The sequence below is a fragment of the Canis lupus genome, chromosome 10 (assembly GCF_048164855.1).
Source record: "Canis lupus baileyi chromosome 10, mCanLup2.hap1, whole genome shotgun sequence".
NCBI classification, from domain to species: domain Eukaryota; kingdom Metazoa; phylum Chordata; class Mammalia; order Carnivora; family Canidae; genus Canis; species Canis lupus.
Window position 1 is genome coordinate 6,555,381 of NC_132847.1, and position 21,759 is coordinate 6,577,139.

Below are 21,759 nucleotides of genomic sequence, written 5' to 3' on the forward strand. Positions count from 1 at the left end.
ACAAAAAGCAAGAATGGAAGAGCAGGAGGCTGAGGTTGGTCATCCCATTAAAAAGTCATAATCCAGGACACCTGGGTGGCTCAGTGGTTGAGCATCTGTCTTTGGCTCACGGCTTGATCTTGGGGTCCTGGGATCGAGTCCCACATCGGGCTCCCTGCATGAAGCCTGCTTCCCCCCTGCCTGTGCCTCTGCCTCTCTCTGTGTGTCTCATGAATAAATAAATAAATAAATCTTAAAAAAAAAAAAAAGTCATGATCCCTTTTTGTGTTTCCAGGTTCTAGCCAAGTTTTCAGATCTGGAACTCAAGCACTGAAGAAGTGAAAGGTCCCTAAGAGGAAATACTTCAACACCACAGGCTGAGATGCTATTGCTAGTGTTTCCACAAAGTAATCTGTAAGCATTTGCTTGGGTGATTTCAAACTGCAGAAAGGAGAGTGACCAAGTATGTTGAAGAGTGTTGGACACAGGATCTGAGCAGACATGATGCACAGAATGTCACCAAAATGTCATCATGGACCTTTCCTTGTAAGACTTGGGGCATTTGAGGCCAGGGGATAAGTAGAGTCCTGGCTAAAGTCTGGATCACAGTCCCTGATTGTACAATGGGAATCAATATGCTTGGTAGTTGGAGTAACCCCAGTACCAAGTTCCTTGCCTGTGAAGTAAAACATCATAGAAGGGAAAGCCAAATGGAAACCTCTGAATCCAGAATTTCTTTCCCCAGTTAGAGAGTTAATCAAAAACAATACTGGACCCCAGGAGGATGCCAGAGATCAATGCCTACATTAAAAATCTAAAAGAGGCAGGGATGGTGGTTCCTATCATATTTCCCTTTAATTCCAGTCTGGCTTCTGCAGAAACCAGAGAAATCCCAGAGAACGGCTTAGAGACTATTGAGGATTTGACCCATGTAGCCCCAGTTGCATTTGTGAATGACTGGTTATTTCGACTGGGCCGGCGGTCCATTCTTAGGAGGATAGATGACCTATGTGAGATGTGGGTTTGCCTTTACTGCCCACAGAGCTTCAGCCAGCATCATTACATGGAGGCTTTTAAAATGCTTGATCCATAGACATGGGATCCCACACAGCATAGCATCAGACTTGGGGACCCACTTCACAGTGACAAAGTTGTAGCAGAAGACCTCTGATTATGGGGTTCACTGGTTGTAGCACATAGCACAACATCTGGAGGCAGCTGACCTTTAGAATGCTGGAAAGGCCTACTACAGGCATCTTAATTGCCAGGTTGAAGGAATAGTAAGAGAGGATGGGGTGTTGTCTTTTAGAAGACAGTGTGTTTATTAAATCAGATACCACTAATGTGCTACTCCCTCTCCATTTGCAAGGGTACCAGAGGTAGACATGAATGCCTCTGCCTACTATCCCTTCCAGTGACTCACAGGGAAATGTCTTTCTCCTCTCAGCCACTTTGGGTTCAGTGTGGTTAGAAGTCCTGGTGCCCTAAGGATCTGCTCTCTCTAGGGGACACAACAACGAGGCCACGGAATTATGAGTTATGGCTGCCATGGGGCACTTTGGACTTCTGTGCTCACGGACAAGCAGGCAAATAGAGGAGCAAGCATTTTGGTCTCACTCACTGACCCTGGTCAGCAGGAAGAGTAGGACTGCCCTTACACGATGGCGGTGATGATGGGATCCACCTTCAGGTACTTCCTTGCCCTGCTGTACCTGGGAGCAGACGAGTGCACCAATCCTAAACTGAGGAACGTGCGACTCTGAAGTGACCGGGTGGGCTCCTGTATGAGTGAAGGTGTGGGTCATACCCTCAGAGAAGCCACTAGGTCTGCTCAGGGGGAAGGGGATTTAGAACAGAGTGGAGGAGGGGGAGATGACCACCACTTGTGCCCTGAGATGGATTAGCTGTTATTGGGGTCATAGTCCCTGCCACTAACCTCCCTTTTCTGAGTTTCAGGAAGAGGAGCCCATGTAAAATGACAGGGAAGCTGCTCCCCAAGCCTGTGTAGAAAAGGAGATCTGCACAGAAGGAGGCACCTCGCTGACCTTCAGGGCATATACGTGAAGGAAGGCCCAAGCTGCTGTACTTACCAGCCATCACTACATCCGGCCATGCCTTCTCTGGGCTGACCCTCGCTGAGCAAGGGAGGGAGACGAAGAGCTCTCTGGTGGCAGTCTCTGGACTCAAGGATTCCCCAGCAGCTTCATCAACCCTGCGAAAGACTTCAGGGCACTCTAGGGAGCTCCCACCAAGCCTCTCTCTCTCTCTCCTTACTTGAGGTTAGGTCTACACTGACATCTGATGACGCTCCATTCTTCCCTGGCCTTCTGCGTATTTCCTTCCCCCTGGGCATTTCCCTTTATAAAGTCCTTGCATGTTTAGTCTCATCTTGGTGCTTGGCATCTGTTTCGGGGAACACCCAGACTTACAGTGGGCTGTGACTTTGTTCTGCCGGACAGTTAGCTCATCGTGAATCAGCTGGGTGCTTCTGAGGCATGTCTGGAGGCTTCGGGTAGGCCAGATCTAACACAGCTTCTCCCCAAGGCTTAATTCAGCCTGAAAGCTAAGGGGTTTCCCTTTGGGGTTTTTTGACACAATGCCCCAAAGTTCACCAAGGACTCTCCAGTTTGGCTGGTCGGAACACAGGTATCTCCCCACCTTTCATGAGCTCTGGAATTGTTCATCTTTGAGCCTCCTGATTGTTCTTTGCCTGGCTTTGTGGCATTTTATTCTATGAATGTACAGCTAAGGATGCAACAGTTGGCTCAAGGGACCCCTGTGCAAGTTTCTCTTGCAGAGCTCCCTCCTATCTGAGACTCTGGTCGTGCGAAGTACCTCAGTCTCCCTGAATTCTAGTCTAGAAAACGCTTATATATAGGAAGGCAGCATAATCACAGGCAATACTTCATTTGTGTCCCTTCTCTCGGGGAGGAATCACAATCTTGTACTGACTGGTTGCAGTTCAATATCTCGAAAGAGTTGCTTCATAATGCAGCCCAGTTTTCTAATTGATTATCGGCAGCAGCGGCGGGAGGGTGGGGGTGATGGGTGCTGGTTCCCGCCAGAGGGCAAGTCTGGTTCCGGTTGCTTCAGCATGGCTGGAAGTGGAGTCCCAGCACCAGCACCACCTTCCACCGTAGCAGGTGGAGCTTCCATGCTGGCTTATGCTTCAGAAGATGCTGTGTTTCAGAATAATTTATTTGAAGTCTTCAAGTCCCCTCTGCCCCTGGTGCCAGAGACCAGTTGGGGCCACCAGCACCATCTGTTGGGGTGTCCTCCATCCAGGCTAGACCCTGGTTCCCATTTCTCTCCTTCTTGGTGCTCTCTAACCTGCACCCTGCACATGGGTTTGACCAGAAGTCCTGAGGAACTCCGACACAGAAGTGATGGCTTGATGAGTACATTGCTTCCTGTGCACCATGTGCTGCTCCTTTTGCAAGATGTTGTGACAAGGGGCTGCAAGGAAGGGCTGACATGCTGAATTTGGATGGCTCTCCCTCATGTGGGGCACAGCGTCAGTTCCATTTTCTGGTCTATCACTGTCCTACCACTACTGACCCTTGGCCTTTATCCGTGTATGTGGGCCCATGCACCATCTCTCATGTTCATATTCCAACTGGTCCAAGACACCAAAAGGGGTATGTCCTGCATTCTTTGTGCCTCTGTCATTGGGCACTCAGGGCAATCTCCTCACCACCCCTCAACAGACTCTGGGCCATGTGTCAAGTAGTCTTCCAATGGTGGCCGGCACCTGTTTTCTCTGAGAACTTTTGAGACCATTGCTCTATAATGCCAGTGAACACTTTTATTAGTATGTTTAGGAGGTAGAAGTGTGGGTCACACATATCCATTGCATTATTTCTATAATCAAGAGCTTTTTGCTTCCTTCTACTGCAGCAGTGGTTCTCAGCATGGGGACCAATTGGGGACTTTAAAAAATACCAATGCTTGGGTCCCACCTCAGATTAGTTATGAAAATATTTCTGGACATTGGGGGCCTCAGCATCATTATTTTGAAAATTTTGAAAGGATTTTAATGTGCAGCCAGGGTTGAAACTGCTGCTCCAATTCTGGCACATCCGGCTCACTGGCCATAGGCTACTGCTGAGTTTAGGAGCCAATTAATTCCAATTCCAGATCTTTGAGCTAACATTAAATATAGAATCTTTAATGAGAGCACCAATATCAATAAATGTGACCTGATTCCATCTTACATTTGGTGTAACACCCTTAGAATCTATTCCTGTATATGCTCTCCAGGCTTCTACTGGTACAAAACAGAAAAATCCTAGGTAGGCTGTCTCCCTAGAGAAGGAATAGAGCAATAGAGCACTTCTTTGGGCCATTTTAGGATCTCATTTGAAACCTGGAGGCAATTCTCATTGGGTGGGTAAAGTCTGGAGAATAAATATCCCTCTAGAGGCAACTGCCCCAGAGAAGGCAGAGAAGTATTTCTGCAAGAAGAGTAAGAGAATGGAGGGCTGCTTCCACTGGTAAAGAAAGATCAGAGGGAACAGATGGTTTGAAATCCTCAGCATTGTCTTTCTCTGTCCAAATATCCCCATCCACAGTCTCAGCAATCCACTCCTTTCCAAACAGTGCCCATACCTTAGTTTTACAGACCCGTGGGGACTGCACATTTAACTGATGTTGCTACTCTGGTCTTAATCCAAACTATGTTGGTCTTGCAGCTAGATGAGATAAGGGACTTCTTTAAGAGAACCAGAGAAGTTTTCTGATTGTCCACTTATACTGTGAAATAGGAATTTAAAGCCTTGGATTTATCTTTTGCTTTTCGGCTCTCCCCAGGGCTTTAGGAAGAAGCCATAATAATCCATAACCCTCGTAATCACCACTGGCACCTTAAGAGCTAAATCCTACAGCCACTCCATCTCTCAGTGCCTTACTTTCCATCTGTAATCCATCCTATGCTGCCGTTGGTGAAAATCTGAGTAAGCACTGTCCCAGAAAGGAGGATATTCATGTGCCCTTCAAATATGTGAGCTTCCCAATCTCATAGTCACATTTTGAGAGTCTATTTGCTGAGACATATATTCTGGATAAAATTATCGTATCCGGTCCCAACAGAAAACACGTTGTACAATCCATGATTTAACTAGAGAAAATTTAACAAAGTGGCTGTTTCTGGAAGTATGAACATGATTAAGGAAAGCAAAAAGGAATCATCACACACCCAGCACACCCAGGGACTAGTGACAGTGAGAAGTCATTACCACACTTGGACCCAAAGGGGCAAGAGGCAATGAATGGCTCCACCAGTCCCAGAGAGAGCTGGCCTATGCAAGAGAACCACTCCACAGGAGCTGTGGCCACAGACAAGCTCAGGCCCTATCAGAATTAATAGTGCTGAGATCTAGAAGGAGCCAAGGAGAGAAAGTGCCTCAACCCTTCTTTGCCTTTTGATCTTTTGATGATACCTCCCATTGGTCAAATTGACTTCTGGACTCAGAAGTCAATAGAGGATGGCTGATGCAATTCTCAGAGATCAGCCTCCTAGAGCAGATAACAAGCAAAGATTGATTTAGGTGATGGAGAATTGAGAATAATTTGCCCAAGATAACAATCTCTGTCCAAAAAGCTGCTACAGGAGCAAAACAGACCATTATGAAATCCCTGCTGATGTTAGCCTTTGCTACCTATGAATTTATCTTTGGCCACTGATGGGACGCTCCCAGGATCTGGGAATTTTTTTTAAATGTTTTCTTATACTCTATCTTGTTTTGATAATGTCAGTCCATGGGAAAGCTCCATAGTGAGGTAGTAATAGAACCAGGAAGGAAAATGAAATTATCCAATTCTTAGCTGACTCTTGAGTCCTCTGTCTTAATTCCAGAACATTCTATGTTTTGCTTTTGTATAGTGATCCTGATTTATAATGCTGAAGCTTCACTTGATGCTTGCCAAGAGTCTTCTGGCCTCTGAGCAGGCTAAGTGAGATGCCAATTATAGGGCCGTGTTCAGTAAAACTCCTGCCTTCTCAAGGCAGAAGAAATGGGGTGGGGTGCTAATTCTAGAGAGAACACTGGAGAATTAATTGAAGATGTGGTTGGCAAATCTGAGTCTCATTTTTGGTTGCACATCATTGCTTTCCTTTGGCTCATAAGCTGTGAGACAAATGATAACCACACTGAGAGTGATTTCCATGCATCCCTAGATAAAAATAATGTTTGGCACTACGCAACATTTTTTTTTTCCTGAAGTTTAGCTCTGTGGTAGCTTCCTCTTTGGAAGTTTTTTATGTAAATCCAGCTGCAAGAATGACTGTACTAAACTGTTCCCCCCCCCCCCCCAAGTTTCACAAAGACTGCTAATTGTCTTCCTATATCTGTTCGTTCCTTCCTCCTTTTATAACAGAAATCCTTCTATAGAATTTTAGAGACAAATCTAGTTTTTTTTAGTGCTAGATAAACCATAGGATTTCCTCATTGTTGGAATGTGAACAAAAAAGACACATGCAACACATCTGTATGCTAGAAGAGAACATTTGCCCTCCACTTTCCGTCTCTTTGCTTCATGGGGCCAGGCTGCAGATGTGGTGCTGGCGAGCCAGTGCTGAGCACGCAAAGACCACCCGCTTGGGGAATGGATGACATCATGGAAGAGAGCCACCTGCCCATCTTGGATCCCACACTTACCTCTGGACTACCCTGTGAAAAAGTAAACTTCTATTTTGCTGGAGCCCATGCTTTTTTGGAGACTTCTGTTATAGCAACTTATAGCTAACCCTTAGCTAACACGCATGGCTCACTGGGAAGTAACACGTATGACAACTGGCCATTTTGTGCAAATGTGTTCAAGAAGTTCTCCTGTAATCTCTAACTTCATGTCTAAATAAACAGGGGCCCATGCACAATATTTTGTTGAAAAGCATGTTTACTTGATTTTATGTAATTAAATGGGTAGCTGGAAAAAAAGAAAGAAACGAGCCTAATTTTTGATATATGTTTTGTTCAGTTGATGGGTTTTCTTTTTCATGTGTTTTTCTTCCTCTCCATTTCTTTTTCTTACTGACGGTTTTCCGTACTTATAATTCCCACGCCAGACTGTGTGCAAGACACTACAGAGAAAAACGCATTCATGTCTTCACCCTTCTCTTCTTTACAGTTTGCTCTCAATTATTGTATGTGAACTGCCAAAGGCAGGCAGCATGTTTTCTAATTTAGAAAAGAGGGTTGATTTACACACAGTTGATCTTTATTTTAAACACATTAACTTAGTGAATGTAATGAAAATATATGCCATATGACGGAGTAGTAGAAATTAAATCCTTGGGAACTAATTGTTTGAATCCTATCATTCATTCACCAAATGTTTATTGAACACATTATGCCATGAGGGGGCCATGCTGAGTGTTTCATTAACACTCAGTCCAAGGTTTCTGTGACCAATGCCTTTCATGTAGGGAAGGGAAGAGAACTATTTGCACGGCTGTCTCCTATAATTTTTATTTATTTATTTATTTATTTATTTATTTATTTATTTATTATAGTCACAGAGAGAGAGAGAGAGAGAGACAGAGACACAGGCAGAGGGAGAAGCAGGCTCCATGCACCGGGAGCCCGACGTGGGATTCGATCCCGGGTCTCCGGGATCGCGCCCTGGGCCAAAGGCAGGCGCCAAACCGCTGCGCCACCCAGGGATCCCGGCTGTCTCCTATAAAACTGTAAGTGTTGGGGTAGAGGCTTCTGTAAGACAGCATCTCAAGAGAGTGCCTGATGCACCGTCTCCCTGTTTGTCACTAAGATGCCCAATCAACTAAAACTCCATTGTCCTCTGCTTAGATCAGACGCAGTGATGCTGCTGGTAGTGGGGGCAGAGAGTAGAGCCTGTTTCAGGCTCATGGGATGCAGCCCGGAATGAGAGTCATTCTCACCATCCACAAGTGTGTGAGACTTTTTTTTTTTTTAATTTTTTTTTTATTATTTATTTATGATAGGCACACAGTGAGAGAGAGAGGCAGAGACACAGGCAGAGAGAGAAGCAGGCTCCATGCACCGGGAGCCCGACGTGGGATTCGATCCCGGGTCTCCAGAATCGCGCCCTGGGCCAAAGGCAGGCGCTAAACCGCTGCGCCACCCAGGGATCCCGAGACTTTTTTTTAAGACTTTATTTATTCATTTGACAGAGAGAGAGAGAACACAAGCAGGGGTAGAGGGAGAGGGAGAAGCAGGCTCCTCGCTGAGCAGGAAGCCTGATGCAGGACTCAATCCCAGGACCCTGGGACCATGACCTGAGCCCAAGGCAGACACTCAACCACCAAGCCACCCAGGCACCCCAACAGGACTTTTTTCTATCCTGTGTTAGTGTGCATCTTCCAAGAAGCAACCTCCAAGATGGGATTTGATGTGGAAAGGATCTGCTAGGAGAAATCACTGAGAGGCAAAGGACAGTGAGCCAGGGGAGTTGGGTCAGGCTTCAGGCTTTCTACACTGGAGGAAAGGAAGAGGAGGGCAGGGCAAGAAGAGTCTCAGACTCTTCAGGGTTAAGACCTTCTTGCAGATCAAAGGTAAGTTTTTCTGCCAGAGGTGCCCAGACCTTCACAGGACCTTCATTAACATCCCTGCCATGCCCCATCATTCATTGGTCCAGAGGAACCCAGGTAGGCGTGGCCTCAGGGTGACACAGGTCGGGGGAGGGGCGGGGAGACCCACAGCAGCCACTGGAGCTGTCTCCATCTAGCAGGAGATCTGAATGATTCATTTTCAGGATCACCGCCCATAAATCAGGCAAAACCGTAAACCTGAGGACAACAGATAGTCGATATTGACTCACTTTAAAAGTTTGTAGACACATACAAGCGGGACTTACTAAGTGACAGCAAAAGTAGTCTAGAACTGATTCCCCAACCAGGCTCTATTAAGAAAATGCTACAAAAAAAAAAAAAAGAAAAGAAAAAAAAGAAAAGAAAAGAAAAGAAAAAGAAAAAGAAAAAGAAAGAAAAGAAAAGAAAAGAAAATGCTACAATTGGGAATTCTCAAAGAAAATATTTGAAAGGAAATTTCTCTCTTCCTGGAAGGCCACTATTCTCTCTACAGCTATCTCTATCCTGCCTTAATATCAGGAAAGCTGTTCGTGACATATATATCTGACAAAGGACTCGTGTCTAAAAAATATCTGGTTAAGAAGAAAAAGATGAAAAAAAAAAAAAAAAAGAAGAAAAAGATGGAGGACCAGCAGAAAAATGTGTAAACCTGTGTGAATAAGCACTTCATAAATGAGGAAATCCAAAGACCTAATGATTATGTGAAAAAGTCCCTAGCTTCATTGTAAATCAAAGAAGCGCAAATTAAAGCCACACACATACCAAAATAGCTACAATTTACAAGACTGATAATATTGAGAATTAGTCAAGTCTTGGAACAGCAGGAACTCTTACACACAGCTGTTAAGAGAGTAAACTGGTACCACTAGTAGCTTTGCATCATACACTTTAGTCTAAGGTACACACATATTCTATGTTTAATAATTTCATTCCTAGATATATATTCAGCAAAAATGTATGCCAGAAGACATATATACAAGAGTGTTTATGGTATCATTTTTCATAACACTCACACATTAGAAATAACTCAAATACCTACCAATAATGGAATGGATAAATCATGGAATATGTATTTAATGGAATATTTATAAATCGGTAAGAATAAATCAAAAGTTAAATGCAGCATCATGTATAAATCTTAGAAACATAATGCTGAACTTAAAAAGCCAGACATTAAAGAATAAATATTAAGGTTCTTTTCTACATAAAGTCCAAAAATATTAAAAGCTAATATATAAAGATTAGGGATGTATGTATAGGTGGCAAGATAACAAAGAAGACAAAGGCAGTGAATGTCATAAAACTGGAGGACAGTGGTTTTGGAGGGAAGAGGAGTACTATCAAGAGGGAATTGTAGCAAGGTTTCAGGATGGGGAGGGCGGTACTGGGAATAATTTTTTCTTTTTTTCTTATTTCTTCTAGTCTTTTATTCCAACACAATATTTTTTTTTTCAAAAAGATCATATTTTTTTCCCTAGCAGATCAACTGTTAAATTTCCAAATTGGACTAAAATACCCAGAGAATGCTGATAACTTTTAACCTAATATTATCTGTATGTTCCTGGATTTTTTTTTTGAAAATTTATTATTTATTTGAGAGAGAGAGAGAGAGCAGAAGGAGAGGGAGAGAATCACAAGCTGATTCCTCACGGAGCACAGAGCCTGTGGTGGGGCTCCATTCCAGGTCTCTGAGATCACTATCTGAGCTGAAATCAAGAGTTGGACACTTAATTGACTGAGCCACCCAGGTATGCCTGCATATTCCTGGATTTTAATAAGTGATAGATCTTGATCACTACTAATAAGAAAATGTTACTATTATGCTGAGGCTTACGGTGTATTTTTTTTTATTATGGTGAGATATATACATGTAAATACTCTATCATTTTAACCATTTCTAAGTATTTAAGTCAATGATGTTAAATACATTGGCACTGTTGTGTAATCATACCACTATCTATGCCTAAAGCTTTTTCAGCATTTCTAACAAAACCTTTTTTACCCATTTTCCCTTTCCCCCTCACCCCAGTCCCTGGTAATCTCTAACCTACCTCTGTCCCTCTCTGTCCCTGTGTGTTGGCCTCTTCTAGGTACTTCATAGAAGCTCATACTGTCACACAGTCCTTACCTTTCTAGGTCAGCTGATTTCACTAAGCATGTTTTCAAATTTCATCCATGTTGTAGCATATGCCAAAATTTCAATCCTTTTTGTGGCTGAATAATATTTCATTTTACAAATATACTACATTTGGTTTATATAGTCATCTGTTGATAGACATTTGGCTTGTTTCTACCTTTTGGCTGTTATGAGAAATGTTGCTGTGAACATTGGTATACAAATGTCGTTTTGATTCCCTGTTTCATTATGGATATATACGTAGGAGTGGGATTCACTAAGTTCTATGTTTAATCTTTTGAGAAACCGCCTGTTTTCCACAGAAGCTGCATCATTTCCACCAGCAATGCTGGTGAAGGTTCTGGTTTTTCCACATTCTTGCCAACACTTGTTTAAAAAATTATAGCCATCCTAGTAAGTATGAAATGGTATCTCATTGTGGTTTTAATTTGCATTCTCTAATGAGTAATGATATTAGGCATCTTTTTTGTGCTTATTTGACCATTTCTCTGTCTTCTTTGGAGAAATGTCTATTCAAGTCATTTCCCCAGTTTTGAATTGGGTTATTTGTTTTTTGTTGTAGGAGCTCTTTTCATAAATAAAATAACATAAATACATATTAATCTTATATCTATCAATATTACATTAATTATTAATAAGTATAATGTATTATTACTATCTTACATGTTAATATTATATAGAAACATGCTTTATTAATATTATTATAAATAGTTATATTTTCATAACAAATTATCAAAATAATATAATTATTAATGTGTAAATATATATGAGGGATATTGATATCTTATCAGATATATAACTTACAAGTATTTTTTTTTAAAGACACATTTATTCAGTGTCATGGTCAGATTATTACATTTAGCAATCAATAGCATGGGTGCAAAAAAAAAATCTACATTAAAACCCTTTGTTGGGAAAAAAAAACAAAAACAAAAAAACCCTTTGCTGGAATGCTTTCCACTTTCCACAGAACAGAAACTAAAATAACCTGTTATACAATTAGTCACAAATACAGTCCTTGAGTTTTTTGCCCATACACATGAGTATTGTCTAAAACATGTCTTCTGTGTAGCAGCTAGGCCCTTGCCACCACTGTGCGTGGCTGAGCTCACAAATCTATTGTAGCCTGTAGATTCCCTGTAGATTTGGATCTCTCCTTACCACACAGTCCATAAGCATTCCCCATTGCTCAAAATGGGTCCTCAGACTCTCATCAGTTGTTTCAAAGCTCAAACCTCCGATGAAGAGCTTCCACAGCTGCTCAGGCTCTTTGGGAGACTCTGACTTAGACATGATGGTGGTGGGAGGGGAGACTTTAACGATGCTTACTTGGCGGCGTCCAGGGGCAGAAAGGCAAATATTCTCATTATATAAGTTGTCTTTTGTTTTCTTGATAGTATTCTTCTTTGGTGCAGAAAAGTACTTAATTTTGATAATGTCCAACTTATGTTTCTTTGTCATCTGTGTTTTTTTAAAAAAAGATTTATTTATTTATTTATGATAGACAGAGAGAGGGAGAGAGAGAGAGGCAAAGACACAGGAGGAGGGAGAAGCAGTCTCCATGCCAGGAGCCCGACATGGGATTCGATCCCGGGTGTCCAGGATCGCACCCTGGGCCAAAGGCAGGCGCTAAACCGCTGCGCCACCCAGGGATCCCCGGTCATCTGTGTTTTTGATGTCACATCTGTGAAATAATCATGAAATCCCAGTCATAAATACTTTCTCCAGGGTTTTCTTCTACAAGTTTTATGTTTTTAGCTTTTACAATCCACTTAGAGTTTATGTTTGTATATGGTGTAAAGTAAGGTTCTGATGTCATTCTTTTGTACATGGGTATCCAGTTTTCCCAGCACCATTTGTTGAAAAGACTGTCCTTTCCCCATTGAATAGTCTTGGCACTCTTGTCAAAAATCAAGTGACTATATATGGGCTTTCTATTTCATTAATTGGTCTATATATTTATTCCTATGCCAGTACCACACTGTTTTAATTTAGCATTGTAGTAAGTTTTGAAGTCTAGAAGTGTGTGCCCATCAACTTTCTCAAGGTTATGTTGACTATTTGGGGCCATTCACAAATTCATATGAATTTTAAAAGTGGCTTTTCTATTTCTGTGGAATAGGCTGTTGGTATTTTTGACAGGGATTGTGTCAAATCTTATGTCACTTTGAGTGACATTGACATCTTAACCATGTTAAGTCTTCCTAATCATGAACATAGAATGTCTTCCCATTTATTTAGCTTTTCTTTAATTCCTTTCAGCAATGTTTCATAGTTTTCATCATACAAGTCTTTCACTTCTTTGGTTAGATTTATTGCTAAGTATTCATTCTTCTAGATGCTATTGAAAATGGGACTGCTTTACTAATTTCCTTTTCAGATCGTTCATTGCTGGCATATAGAAACACAAGTGATTTTTGTGTGTTGATCTCGTATCCTACAACTTTGCTGAGTTCATTTTTTAGCTCTAGTACCTTTCATGTGAATTCTTTGGGATTTTTTACATATAGGATCATGTCTTCTGCAAATAGAGATAATTTTATTTATTTTTTTTCCAATTTAGGTTATTTTTATTTCTTTTTCTCGTATAATAGCTCTGGCTAGAACTTGCAGTACAATGTTAAATAGCAGCAATAAAAGCAAACATCCTGATCTCAGGGGGGAAAGCAGTGAGTCTTTCATGGTTGAATACATAACTATTCTTTATCATATTGTAACTTTCCTTCTATTCCTAGTGTTCTGAGAGGTTTTATCAATAAAAGTTTTTATAAATAAAAGGTTGCATTCTGTCAAGTGCCTTTTTCTGTATAAATTGTATCAGTTGAGATGATCATGTCATTTTTTCCCCTCTTGTTCCATTAATGAGATCATGACCTGAGCTGAAGCCAAGAGTTATCACTTAACCAACTATGCCACACAGACACCACCCACCCTTCCATTCTTGGGATAAATTCCACCTGGTTATGATGAATAATCCTTTTAATACTCTGTTGGATTTTATTTGCTTATATTTTCTTGAGGATTTTGCATATCTTTTTCATAAAGATATTGGTTTTTAATTTTCTTTTCTTATGATGTCTTTATCTGGCTTCTTAATCAGAGTAATGCTGTTATAAAGTGTTTATTCCTCTTCAAATTTTTTGAAGAGTTAAGTAAGATTAATTTTAACTCTTTAAATATTCGTAGAACTCTGGTGAAGCTGTGTCATCCAGGACTTTTGCTTTGTGGGGAACTTTTAAATATATATTCAATCTCTTGTTACAGTCTGTTGAGATTTTCTATCTCTTCTTAGGTCAGTTTAAGTAATTTGTGTGTTTCAGAAAATTTGTCCATTTCTCTGGGTTAACTAATTTGTTGGAATATAATTGCTTACATTTTCTGTTATATTCCTTTTCAATTCTGTAAAGCTGATAATAATGTCCCCACTTTCATTTCTGATTTTATTTATTTGCACCTTCTTTCTTTTTTTCTTTGTCAGTGTGACTAATGATTTGTCAATTTTGTTGATCTCCAAGGACTGAATTTGCCTCCATTGATTTTCTGTACTATTTTTCTGTTCTCTGTTTTCTTAATCTGGCTGGCTATTGACAGTAGGATTATAATGTGTCTTGGTATGGATTTCTTTTTTTTTTTTTTTTTTTAAACATTTTTTTTTATTTTTTTAATTTATTTATGATAGGCACACAGTGAGAGAGAGAGAGGCAGAGACACAGGCAGAGGGAGAAGCAGGCTCCATGCACCGGGAGCCCGATGTGGGATTCGATCCCGGGTCTCCAGGATCGCGCCCTGGGTCAAAGGCAGGCGCCAAACCGCTGCGCCACCCAGGGATCCCTTGGTATGGATTTCTTTCAGTTTATCCTACTTGCAATTTGTTGAGCTTGTTAGATTTGTAGATTTGTATCTTGCAAAAACTTGGGAGAATTTTTGGCCATTATTTCTTCAGGTAATTTCTCCGCCCTCTTCTCTTGCTCCTCTTCTTCTGGAATTTCTACAATCTGTATATTGGTCTGCTTGATGGTGTCCAACAGTACTCTTAAGCCCTGTTCATTTTTCTTCATTCTGAGTAGACTGAATAATCTTATTTAGCCTACCTTCAATTTCATTAATTATTTCTCCTTCTTGATAAAAACTGGTGTCAAGTCCCTTTATTGATTTTTAAATTTCAGTTAATATACTTTCAACTTCAGAATTCCTATTTGATTATTTTTTAGAACTTAATCTTTTTATTAATATTTTGTATTTGATGAGATATTATTCCCATACCTTCCCTTAGCTCTTTAGACATGGTTTCCTTTGGTTCACTTAATATATTTAAAATAGCTGATTTAAGGTCTCTGTCTAGTAAGCCAATGTTTGAAAGTTCTCAGGGACATTTTCTACTGATGATTTTTCTCTGTGTATGGGTATATGTTTTTGTTTCTTTGCATGTCTCATAATTTTTGTTGCTGTTGTTGTTGGAAACATGATATTTTAAATAATGTGACAAGTCTAAGATCTCTTGCCCCTTTGGGGTTTGTTGTTGCTGATTGTTGTCACTTGTTTGCTTAGAGATTTTTCTGAACTAATTCAGTAAAGTCTGTATTTTTTTTGGTGGCCACTTTTGTCTTTGCTCAGTTAACTTAGTGGCCACCTAATGGTGAGACATAGATTCCCCTGAACATCTGAATCTCCCAGTTTTTGCCAAGGGGCTCTGTGTGGGTGTTGAGATATCCCTTCAACACTCAAACAGGCAGTTGACAACCCAGTCTAGGCTTGATGCCAGCTTGAGCAGTGCCTCACGATAAGCTAGATATGCTTTAGGGCTTTCTTGGGTTTCTTCCACTTAGTACAGCCTTTAGTCTTGTGCATAGCCCATAGAATGCATATGGCCTTTTAGATTTTCAAGAATAGACTGGAGCTTTTCAAAGCCCCTTCTAGGTTATCTAACTCCTGAGCTTTTCCTTTTAAACTTTTTGATGAACTTAGTGTTTGCCTCAATTGTTTGCCCACCTCAGGAGGTTGTAATATTAAACAATCGTCTACGTTATTTTCAACCAGTGCCCCTTATGAAAGGCTGTTCACACAGGCTGAACTGTGAAGTTAAGTCAAATAAAGATGGTCCTGACACGGGAGTCTTCCAGGGAACCACCGAGTAGTTCAAATAATGACAATTCTCTGAGAATGAGGCTTTTAAGAGACTTTGTGTTGCTTCCAGTGGCTGCCAGGCTACTGATCTGCACCATCATAACAGGCGGTTGATTTTCAAGGCTTCTGCAAAGCTGAGACAAAGGAAATGAAAATAAAGCAAGTTAAAATGTTATACAGCTCAGGTTGTTATTTTTTTTTAACTGAGATTTGGTTGTTTATTTTATTTGAACAAACACTCCCTTGGATCACTCCAAGATTTTGGTTATTTTCTGGAGTTTGAAATGGCTAATTCTGGCAAATTTTTCAGTGTTCACATTGCTTTCGTGGAGGAGAGAATTTTCAATGCTCCTTATTCTGCCTTAGTTCTGGATATTTATTTTGACTCTTGATCAATTTATGATGTGCTGACTCAGGTCTGAAATTCTCACTGGAGACTCCTAGGGTTGATTTCTTTACTAATAGCTTGAAACTAGATTTATGGGTCTGACAAACCTGGCTTGATTATTTAAAGGGGTTCTCTAAGAGCTTCTCCTTTGAGTTCTCTATAAACAAGATTCCTCTCACAGGCATTGTTGGTTTGAGCTGGTGACACAGCATGACCCATATTTACACAAATAAGGGCCCTTAGGGAGCTGGCACAGGGGATGTCTCTCTGACCTCCCAATTCTTGCCTATATTCTCTTTCTCATGCTACACCATATTCTTTGCCTTTAAATAAAAGCCTATGTGAAGATACTCTGTGGAGTCTGGTGAATCCTTTAAAATAAGCAAACTAAGAAAATTTTTGCAATGGTATATCCATACAATGTAGCTATAGAAAAGAATGTGAAAGATATCTGTGGACTGATATGGAAAGATACACAGAAAATACTGTTAAATGAAAATACAAGGTGCTGAAGTGCCTTTTTTTTTAAGTGCTTTTTTTAAAAAAAAGATTTTATTTATTTGAGAGAGAGACAGACAGAGCATGGGTGAGGGGAGGGGCAGAGAGAGAGGGAGAAGAGACTTCCCGCTAAGCCCCATGACCCTGGGATCATGACCTGAGCCACAGGCAGACACTTAACAGACTGAGTCACTGAGCTACCACCAGAAGTTCATTTTAGTACACTATTTTTTTACATAAGAAAGGGGGAGAAATACAAGAGTATATAATTGTATTTGCTCACTTTACATCAGGAAACACAGAAAGGATACCAAAAGAAGCTATTAAAAATTATTAACTATGAAGGCAGTGGAAACCAGGTGTCTCAAGGTAAATTCCATACTGTCTTGATTATTGAGCCTTATGAATATATCACCCATTCAAAAAAATTAAATTTCCAAAGTAAATGAAGAGAAAAGGAAAAGAAAAATTAAGTCATATGACCCAAGAGGAATAATAAAGTATTACTGAGGTTCATGGTAAGTACCAAGATATAAAGATGGAAGAATAATAGACATGCCAAAACATAAGCATAAACAAAAAAGTAAGTAGGTACAAAGATACAAAGGCAAAGTTCCACTTGAGTATCATATAAAAGCCTTGGATTATTGTTTTGGTTCAGGATTTTCAATCTGCAGCAATGATGATATTCTGGGCAAGATATTTCTTTGTTGTAGGGGGCTGTCCTGTGTGCTGTAGGAAGTTCAGCAGTATCTCTAGCCTTTATTCACTAGATACCAGTAGCATCCCCCCTCACACACAAAATTGTGACAACCAAAAGACTTCATACATTGGCAAATGTCCAGGGGAGGCGAGTCACCAAAAGCACCTCCAGCTGAGAATCACTGCTTTAGCTAGTCTGAATCATAAGTGGGTTTTCTGAGTATCTCATTAAGAAATTAAAAAAAAAATTTTTAGTGAATGTTTTCCTAGCAACTGATCTAGTTCCCAGAACTCATCTTTCAATGAAATGTCAAAAATTTCATATAATAGTATTTTCCAGTTCTTTTTAAATTAACATATGCCTGACTCAGCTAGTGTTTTATTTAGCAACTGTTGAGTGACATTAGTGCTTTATCAGAAATATTTTCCCTTTTTTAAAATTTTTTTTTATTTATTTATGATAGTCACACAGAGAGAGAGAGAGAGAGAGAGAGAGAGAGAGAGGCAGAGACACAGGCAGAGGGAGAAGCAGGCTCCATGCACCGGGAGCCCAACATGGGATTTGATCCTGGGTCTCTAGGATCCCGCCCTGGACCAAAGGCAGGCGCTAAACCACTGTGCCACCCAGGGATCCCCAATATTTTCCCTTTAATAAGATATTTAAATCACTGAATCATTTGGTGTTATTTTATTACTTTGAATCTTTTTGTGTGGTAGTCAATTGCTATTTGTCTAATGATATAGATAAATGGAATCAAACACTTGTGTCTGCTTACACACTTTTCAGTAGAGTTTCTTATATAAATGAGGGAAGGGAGACACCTCTAATGTGAATTTGTGTGTGTTTTTCTAATTATTTATTCATGAAAGACACAGAGAGAGGCAGAGACATAGGCAGAGGGAGAAGCAGCTCCATACAGGGAGCCTGATGTGGGACTCAATCCCAGGACTCCAGGATCACGCCCTGGGCCAAAGGCAGACACTCAACCACTGAGCCACCCAGGCATCCCTCTAATGTGAATTTGAAGTGACTCTGTTACTGACTCCTTTTCTTTCTTTAACCTTTCCTGGGGAGTCTGGAATCCTTCAAGCAATTGACCAGTGGGCAGTAAGGACAAGAATTAATTAGCTTTGCCTCTGTGATAACCCCCATCTCAAGATAACCTGAACTCAGAACCCCCCCCCTCCCCCGCTAGCTCACAGTTCTGGCAGCCTGACTTGCAGTAGGAGAAACAGAAGGAGCTTTTTCTCCCTCAGCTCTACCCAGGATCTTCTGGGAGTGATGCTGGTGGCCATAATTATTTTTAAACATGATCGTTCCATTCCTGAAGAAAAATCAAACCTGTAATCAGGACCGGCCCATAGATTACAGCATAACCATACGCCTGAGCTTGGTGTCAAGTCTCCTTCCTCCGTCCTGTCCTGCTCCGGAGGTTTATTCTTAATGTGATTCATTTTAGTTGGAGGAGCAGGGAAGGTCACACTTCCCAGGAGAATGAATCACCTTGGTTTACCCCCTCTCTGAACTCAGGTGGAAGGCTTTCCTCATTGGATGGGATCTACAGTTCCGGAGGAAAGCGAAGACCGTTTTCGGGCCCAGACGGAAACAGTTCTCTTCGTTCTGAAAATCTAAAGATGGGATACGCTCAAAGGAGTCTTGGGCCAGCTGCCGAATCTTGCAGTCCTCTCTCCTGTTGCCCAGCGCCTGCTAAGTGCTTGCAACGGCGCTCCCGGCGCGGGCGAGTGCGTGCGTGCGGAGTCGCAGCTCCGCTCCCGGGCGTGGCAGCTCTCCCTGGAGCACCCGCTAAATAACAAACAGATGCCCTAAATGCCAAAGACCTCACCGACGAGGGCACCACCTGGGAAACGAGTCCCGGCCTGGCAGCCTCTGTGCGCCAAGGCTAGCGCACGACTGTTGCACGAAAGGAGCGGGATTTGAAAGCCGATCGTCCCCTTTCCCCCTTTCCCGGGGACGTCCCCTAGGCCCCCCGAGCGAGCCTCAGGGGAAGTCTCCCCGCCTTCCCGCCGGCCACTCCTCCAGGCCTGCTTCCCAAGCGTGGGGAAAGGCTCGGAGGTTCCTGGCCTTGTTTCCACTTTGCACTCGCCGCCTGGGCTGCGAGAGTCCCCGGCTCATTCCGGAGGCGAATTTAGGGCCAGCGATTTGGCTCGGGGAGTTAGTTCTGAGTTGTGGCCGTCCCTCACAGGGTGATTTCAGAGTGCGTCTCCGACAGTCCAGGTGGTCAAGCCCCTCACCCCACCCCCAGCGCTCGCAGCCCGGGCCAGTGGCCAGCAGGTGTGCTGGCCGCAGACCTCCTGCGTTCCGGGAGCGCAGTGCGCTCTGCACTTGTCTCTTTTCCGACGACACGTGAAACCGCGCCAGGGCGCATCCGGCAAGTCTCACGAACCCAAACATCCCCGTCGGAGGTGTCCAAGTTCGAGTCTGGCCCGACCGCCCCCTTCCCGTTCCCACTTGGAAGCCTCCTCTACGAGGGCTTTCCCTTTGGACCCAAAGGGGCGCGCGCTGCGGTGCGCGGGATCCGCCTCTTCCCCAGGCCCCGGCGGGGCGGGGATGGGTAGGCAGGGACCTGGATCTGATTAGCTGGGAGGGGAAGCCGTGGTCCCAAGCGCTCGCTCCTGTCTCCCGAGCTCCTCGAGGCAAGGAGGAGACAGGGAGGAGGGACGGCACAGAGGAAGAGCGGGGGTCCCATCACTCGCACCCCGGTCGAGGCTTGCCGCCGTCTGCCGGCGGCGCTCGGCTCGCGCTCGCCGGGGGCCCAGCCATGGGGCCCCCTTCCAGCTCCGGCTTCTACGTGAGCCGCGCGGTGGCCCTGCTGCTGGCGGGGCTGGCGGCCGCGCTCCTGCTGGCGCTGCTGGTGCTCGCCGCCCTGTACGGCCGCTGCGCGCGCCTCCCGCCGTCGGAGCTCCGCCACCGCGGGCGCCCGGACGCCGCGCCCTCCCCGACCCGCTCGCCGGGGCAGCCGCTGGCCACCGGGCAGACCCGCCCCAGTCGTGAGCCCGCGGGGACGGCCGCCCCGGGCACCTGGCGACCCCCGGGGCCCTGGGACCAGCTGCGCCTGCCGCCCTGGCTCGTGCCGCTGCACTACGAGCTGGAGCTGTGGCCCCGGCTGCGGCCAAACGAGTCCTGGGCTTCGACGTTGACCTTCACCGGCCGCGTGAACATCACGGTGCGCTGCACGGTGGCCACCGCGCGGCTGCTGCTGCACAGCCTCTTCCTGGACTGTGAGCGGGCGGAGGTGCGGGGTCCTCTCCCCTCCGGCGCGGAAGACCGCACGGTGGGCCGCGTGCCCGTGGACGACGTGTGGTTCGCCTCCGACATGCAGTACATGGTGCTGGAGCTCGGCGGGACCCTGCAGCCCGGCAGCCGCTATGAGCTGCAGCTCAGCTTCTCTAGCCTGGTGTACCAGGACCTCAGGGAGGGACTCTTCTTCAACGTCTACACGGACCAGGGCGAGCGCAGGTAAGGGCAGGCCGGCCGGGGCCCCGCTCTGGCTGAGAGTCCAGCCGCCTACCTGCGTCCAGGTGCGCGTCTCCTGCCCTTCCCCCAAAGCCCCCGTCACCCGCGACGCCCTCCTGTAGACGCAAAGGAGGGCGCCTCCTTCCTCCCTTCCCTTCAGAACCCCTGCTTGTGATCAAGGCGACAGACCGTCCGTGGTCCGTCCTCTGGCCACTTTTTAGCGCTGTCCCTGCCCATCCTCCAGTTTGTTGCTACCCTAGAAGTTCACCGCCGTCCCCAGAAAGCCCCCCTGCCCCGCCCCACCTTTGCCCTAATCCAAGGTTGCTTCACCAGCGGGAGCAATCCCTGGCTTGGTCCGCGAACCGGCAGGAGCGGTACGTCTGGGAATTCCTTGGAAATGCAAATTCCCCGCCCTGGACCAAAGGATCAGAACCTGCGTTTTAACAAGATCAGAGGGGGATTTCTGGGTGTTAAAGTTGGAAAGAAGCCCCGGGCTGTCGCACCCTTGCGCCCCCGCAGTTCCCTGCGTTCCCTCCGGAGCGTGCCCCAGCGCTCAGCTGGCTGCTCCGTCTCTTTCCTCGGCCCTAGCGCTCCGGAGCAGCTGTTCTTGCAACAAATAGACTCACGTCGGTGCTGTTCTCATATATATTTTTTTCTCCTTGCTGAAGTTCTCCAACACTTAAGGATCCCCTTTAACTCATCCCCTCCCATCCCCTGCCTGGAGTCTGGTTTTGGGGTGACCCGCAGCTTTCCCGACCCCTCCCCTCTGATACTAAGCAACTGCCCTGCCTAGTATCACCAGCCGGCGCTTTTGGGATTTCTTTCGCTGGGAAAAAAGTAAAAATTTAAAAAAACTAAATATAAATATAATCATAATCATAATCATAATAAAT

General features: G+C 43.9%; 1 protein-coding gene and 1 long non-coding RNA gene across 2 annotated transcripts in view; both read left to right on the forward strand.

Moving 5' to 3' along the window:
• The first annotated feature begins 280 nt into the window (after positions 1-280).
• LOC140640850 (uncharacterized) lies at positions 281-2,345 on the forward strand. The gene is made up of 3 exons (XR_012037458.1): positions 281-525; positions 1,485-1,669; positions 1,936-2,345. It is a non-coding gene; the product is annotated as an uncharacterized lncRNA (long non-coding RNA).
• Positions 2,346-19,967: 17,622 nt separating this feature from the next.
• Positions 19,968-21,759, forward strand: part of LVRN (laeverin) — a 66,269-nt gene continuing 64,477 nt past the window's right edge. The window contains exon 1 of the mRNA XM_072840612.1: positions 19,968-20,869. Coding sequence (XP_072696713.1) covers positions 20,172-20,869 — 698 coding nt within the window. The 5' untranslated portion in view covers positions 19,968-20,171. The remainder of the gene's footprint in view (positions 20,870-21,759) is intronic.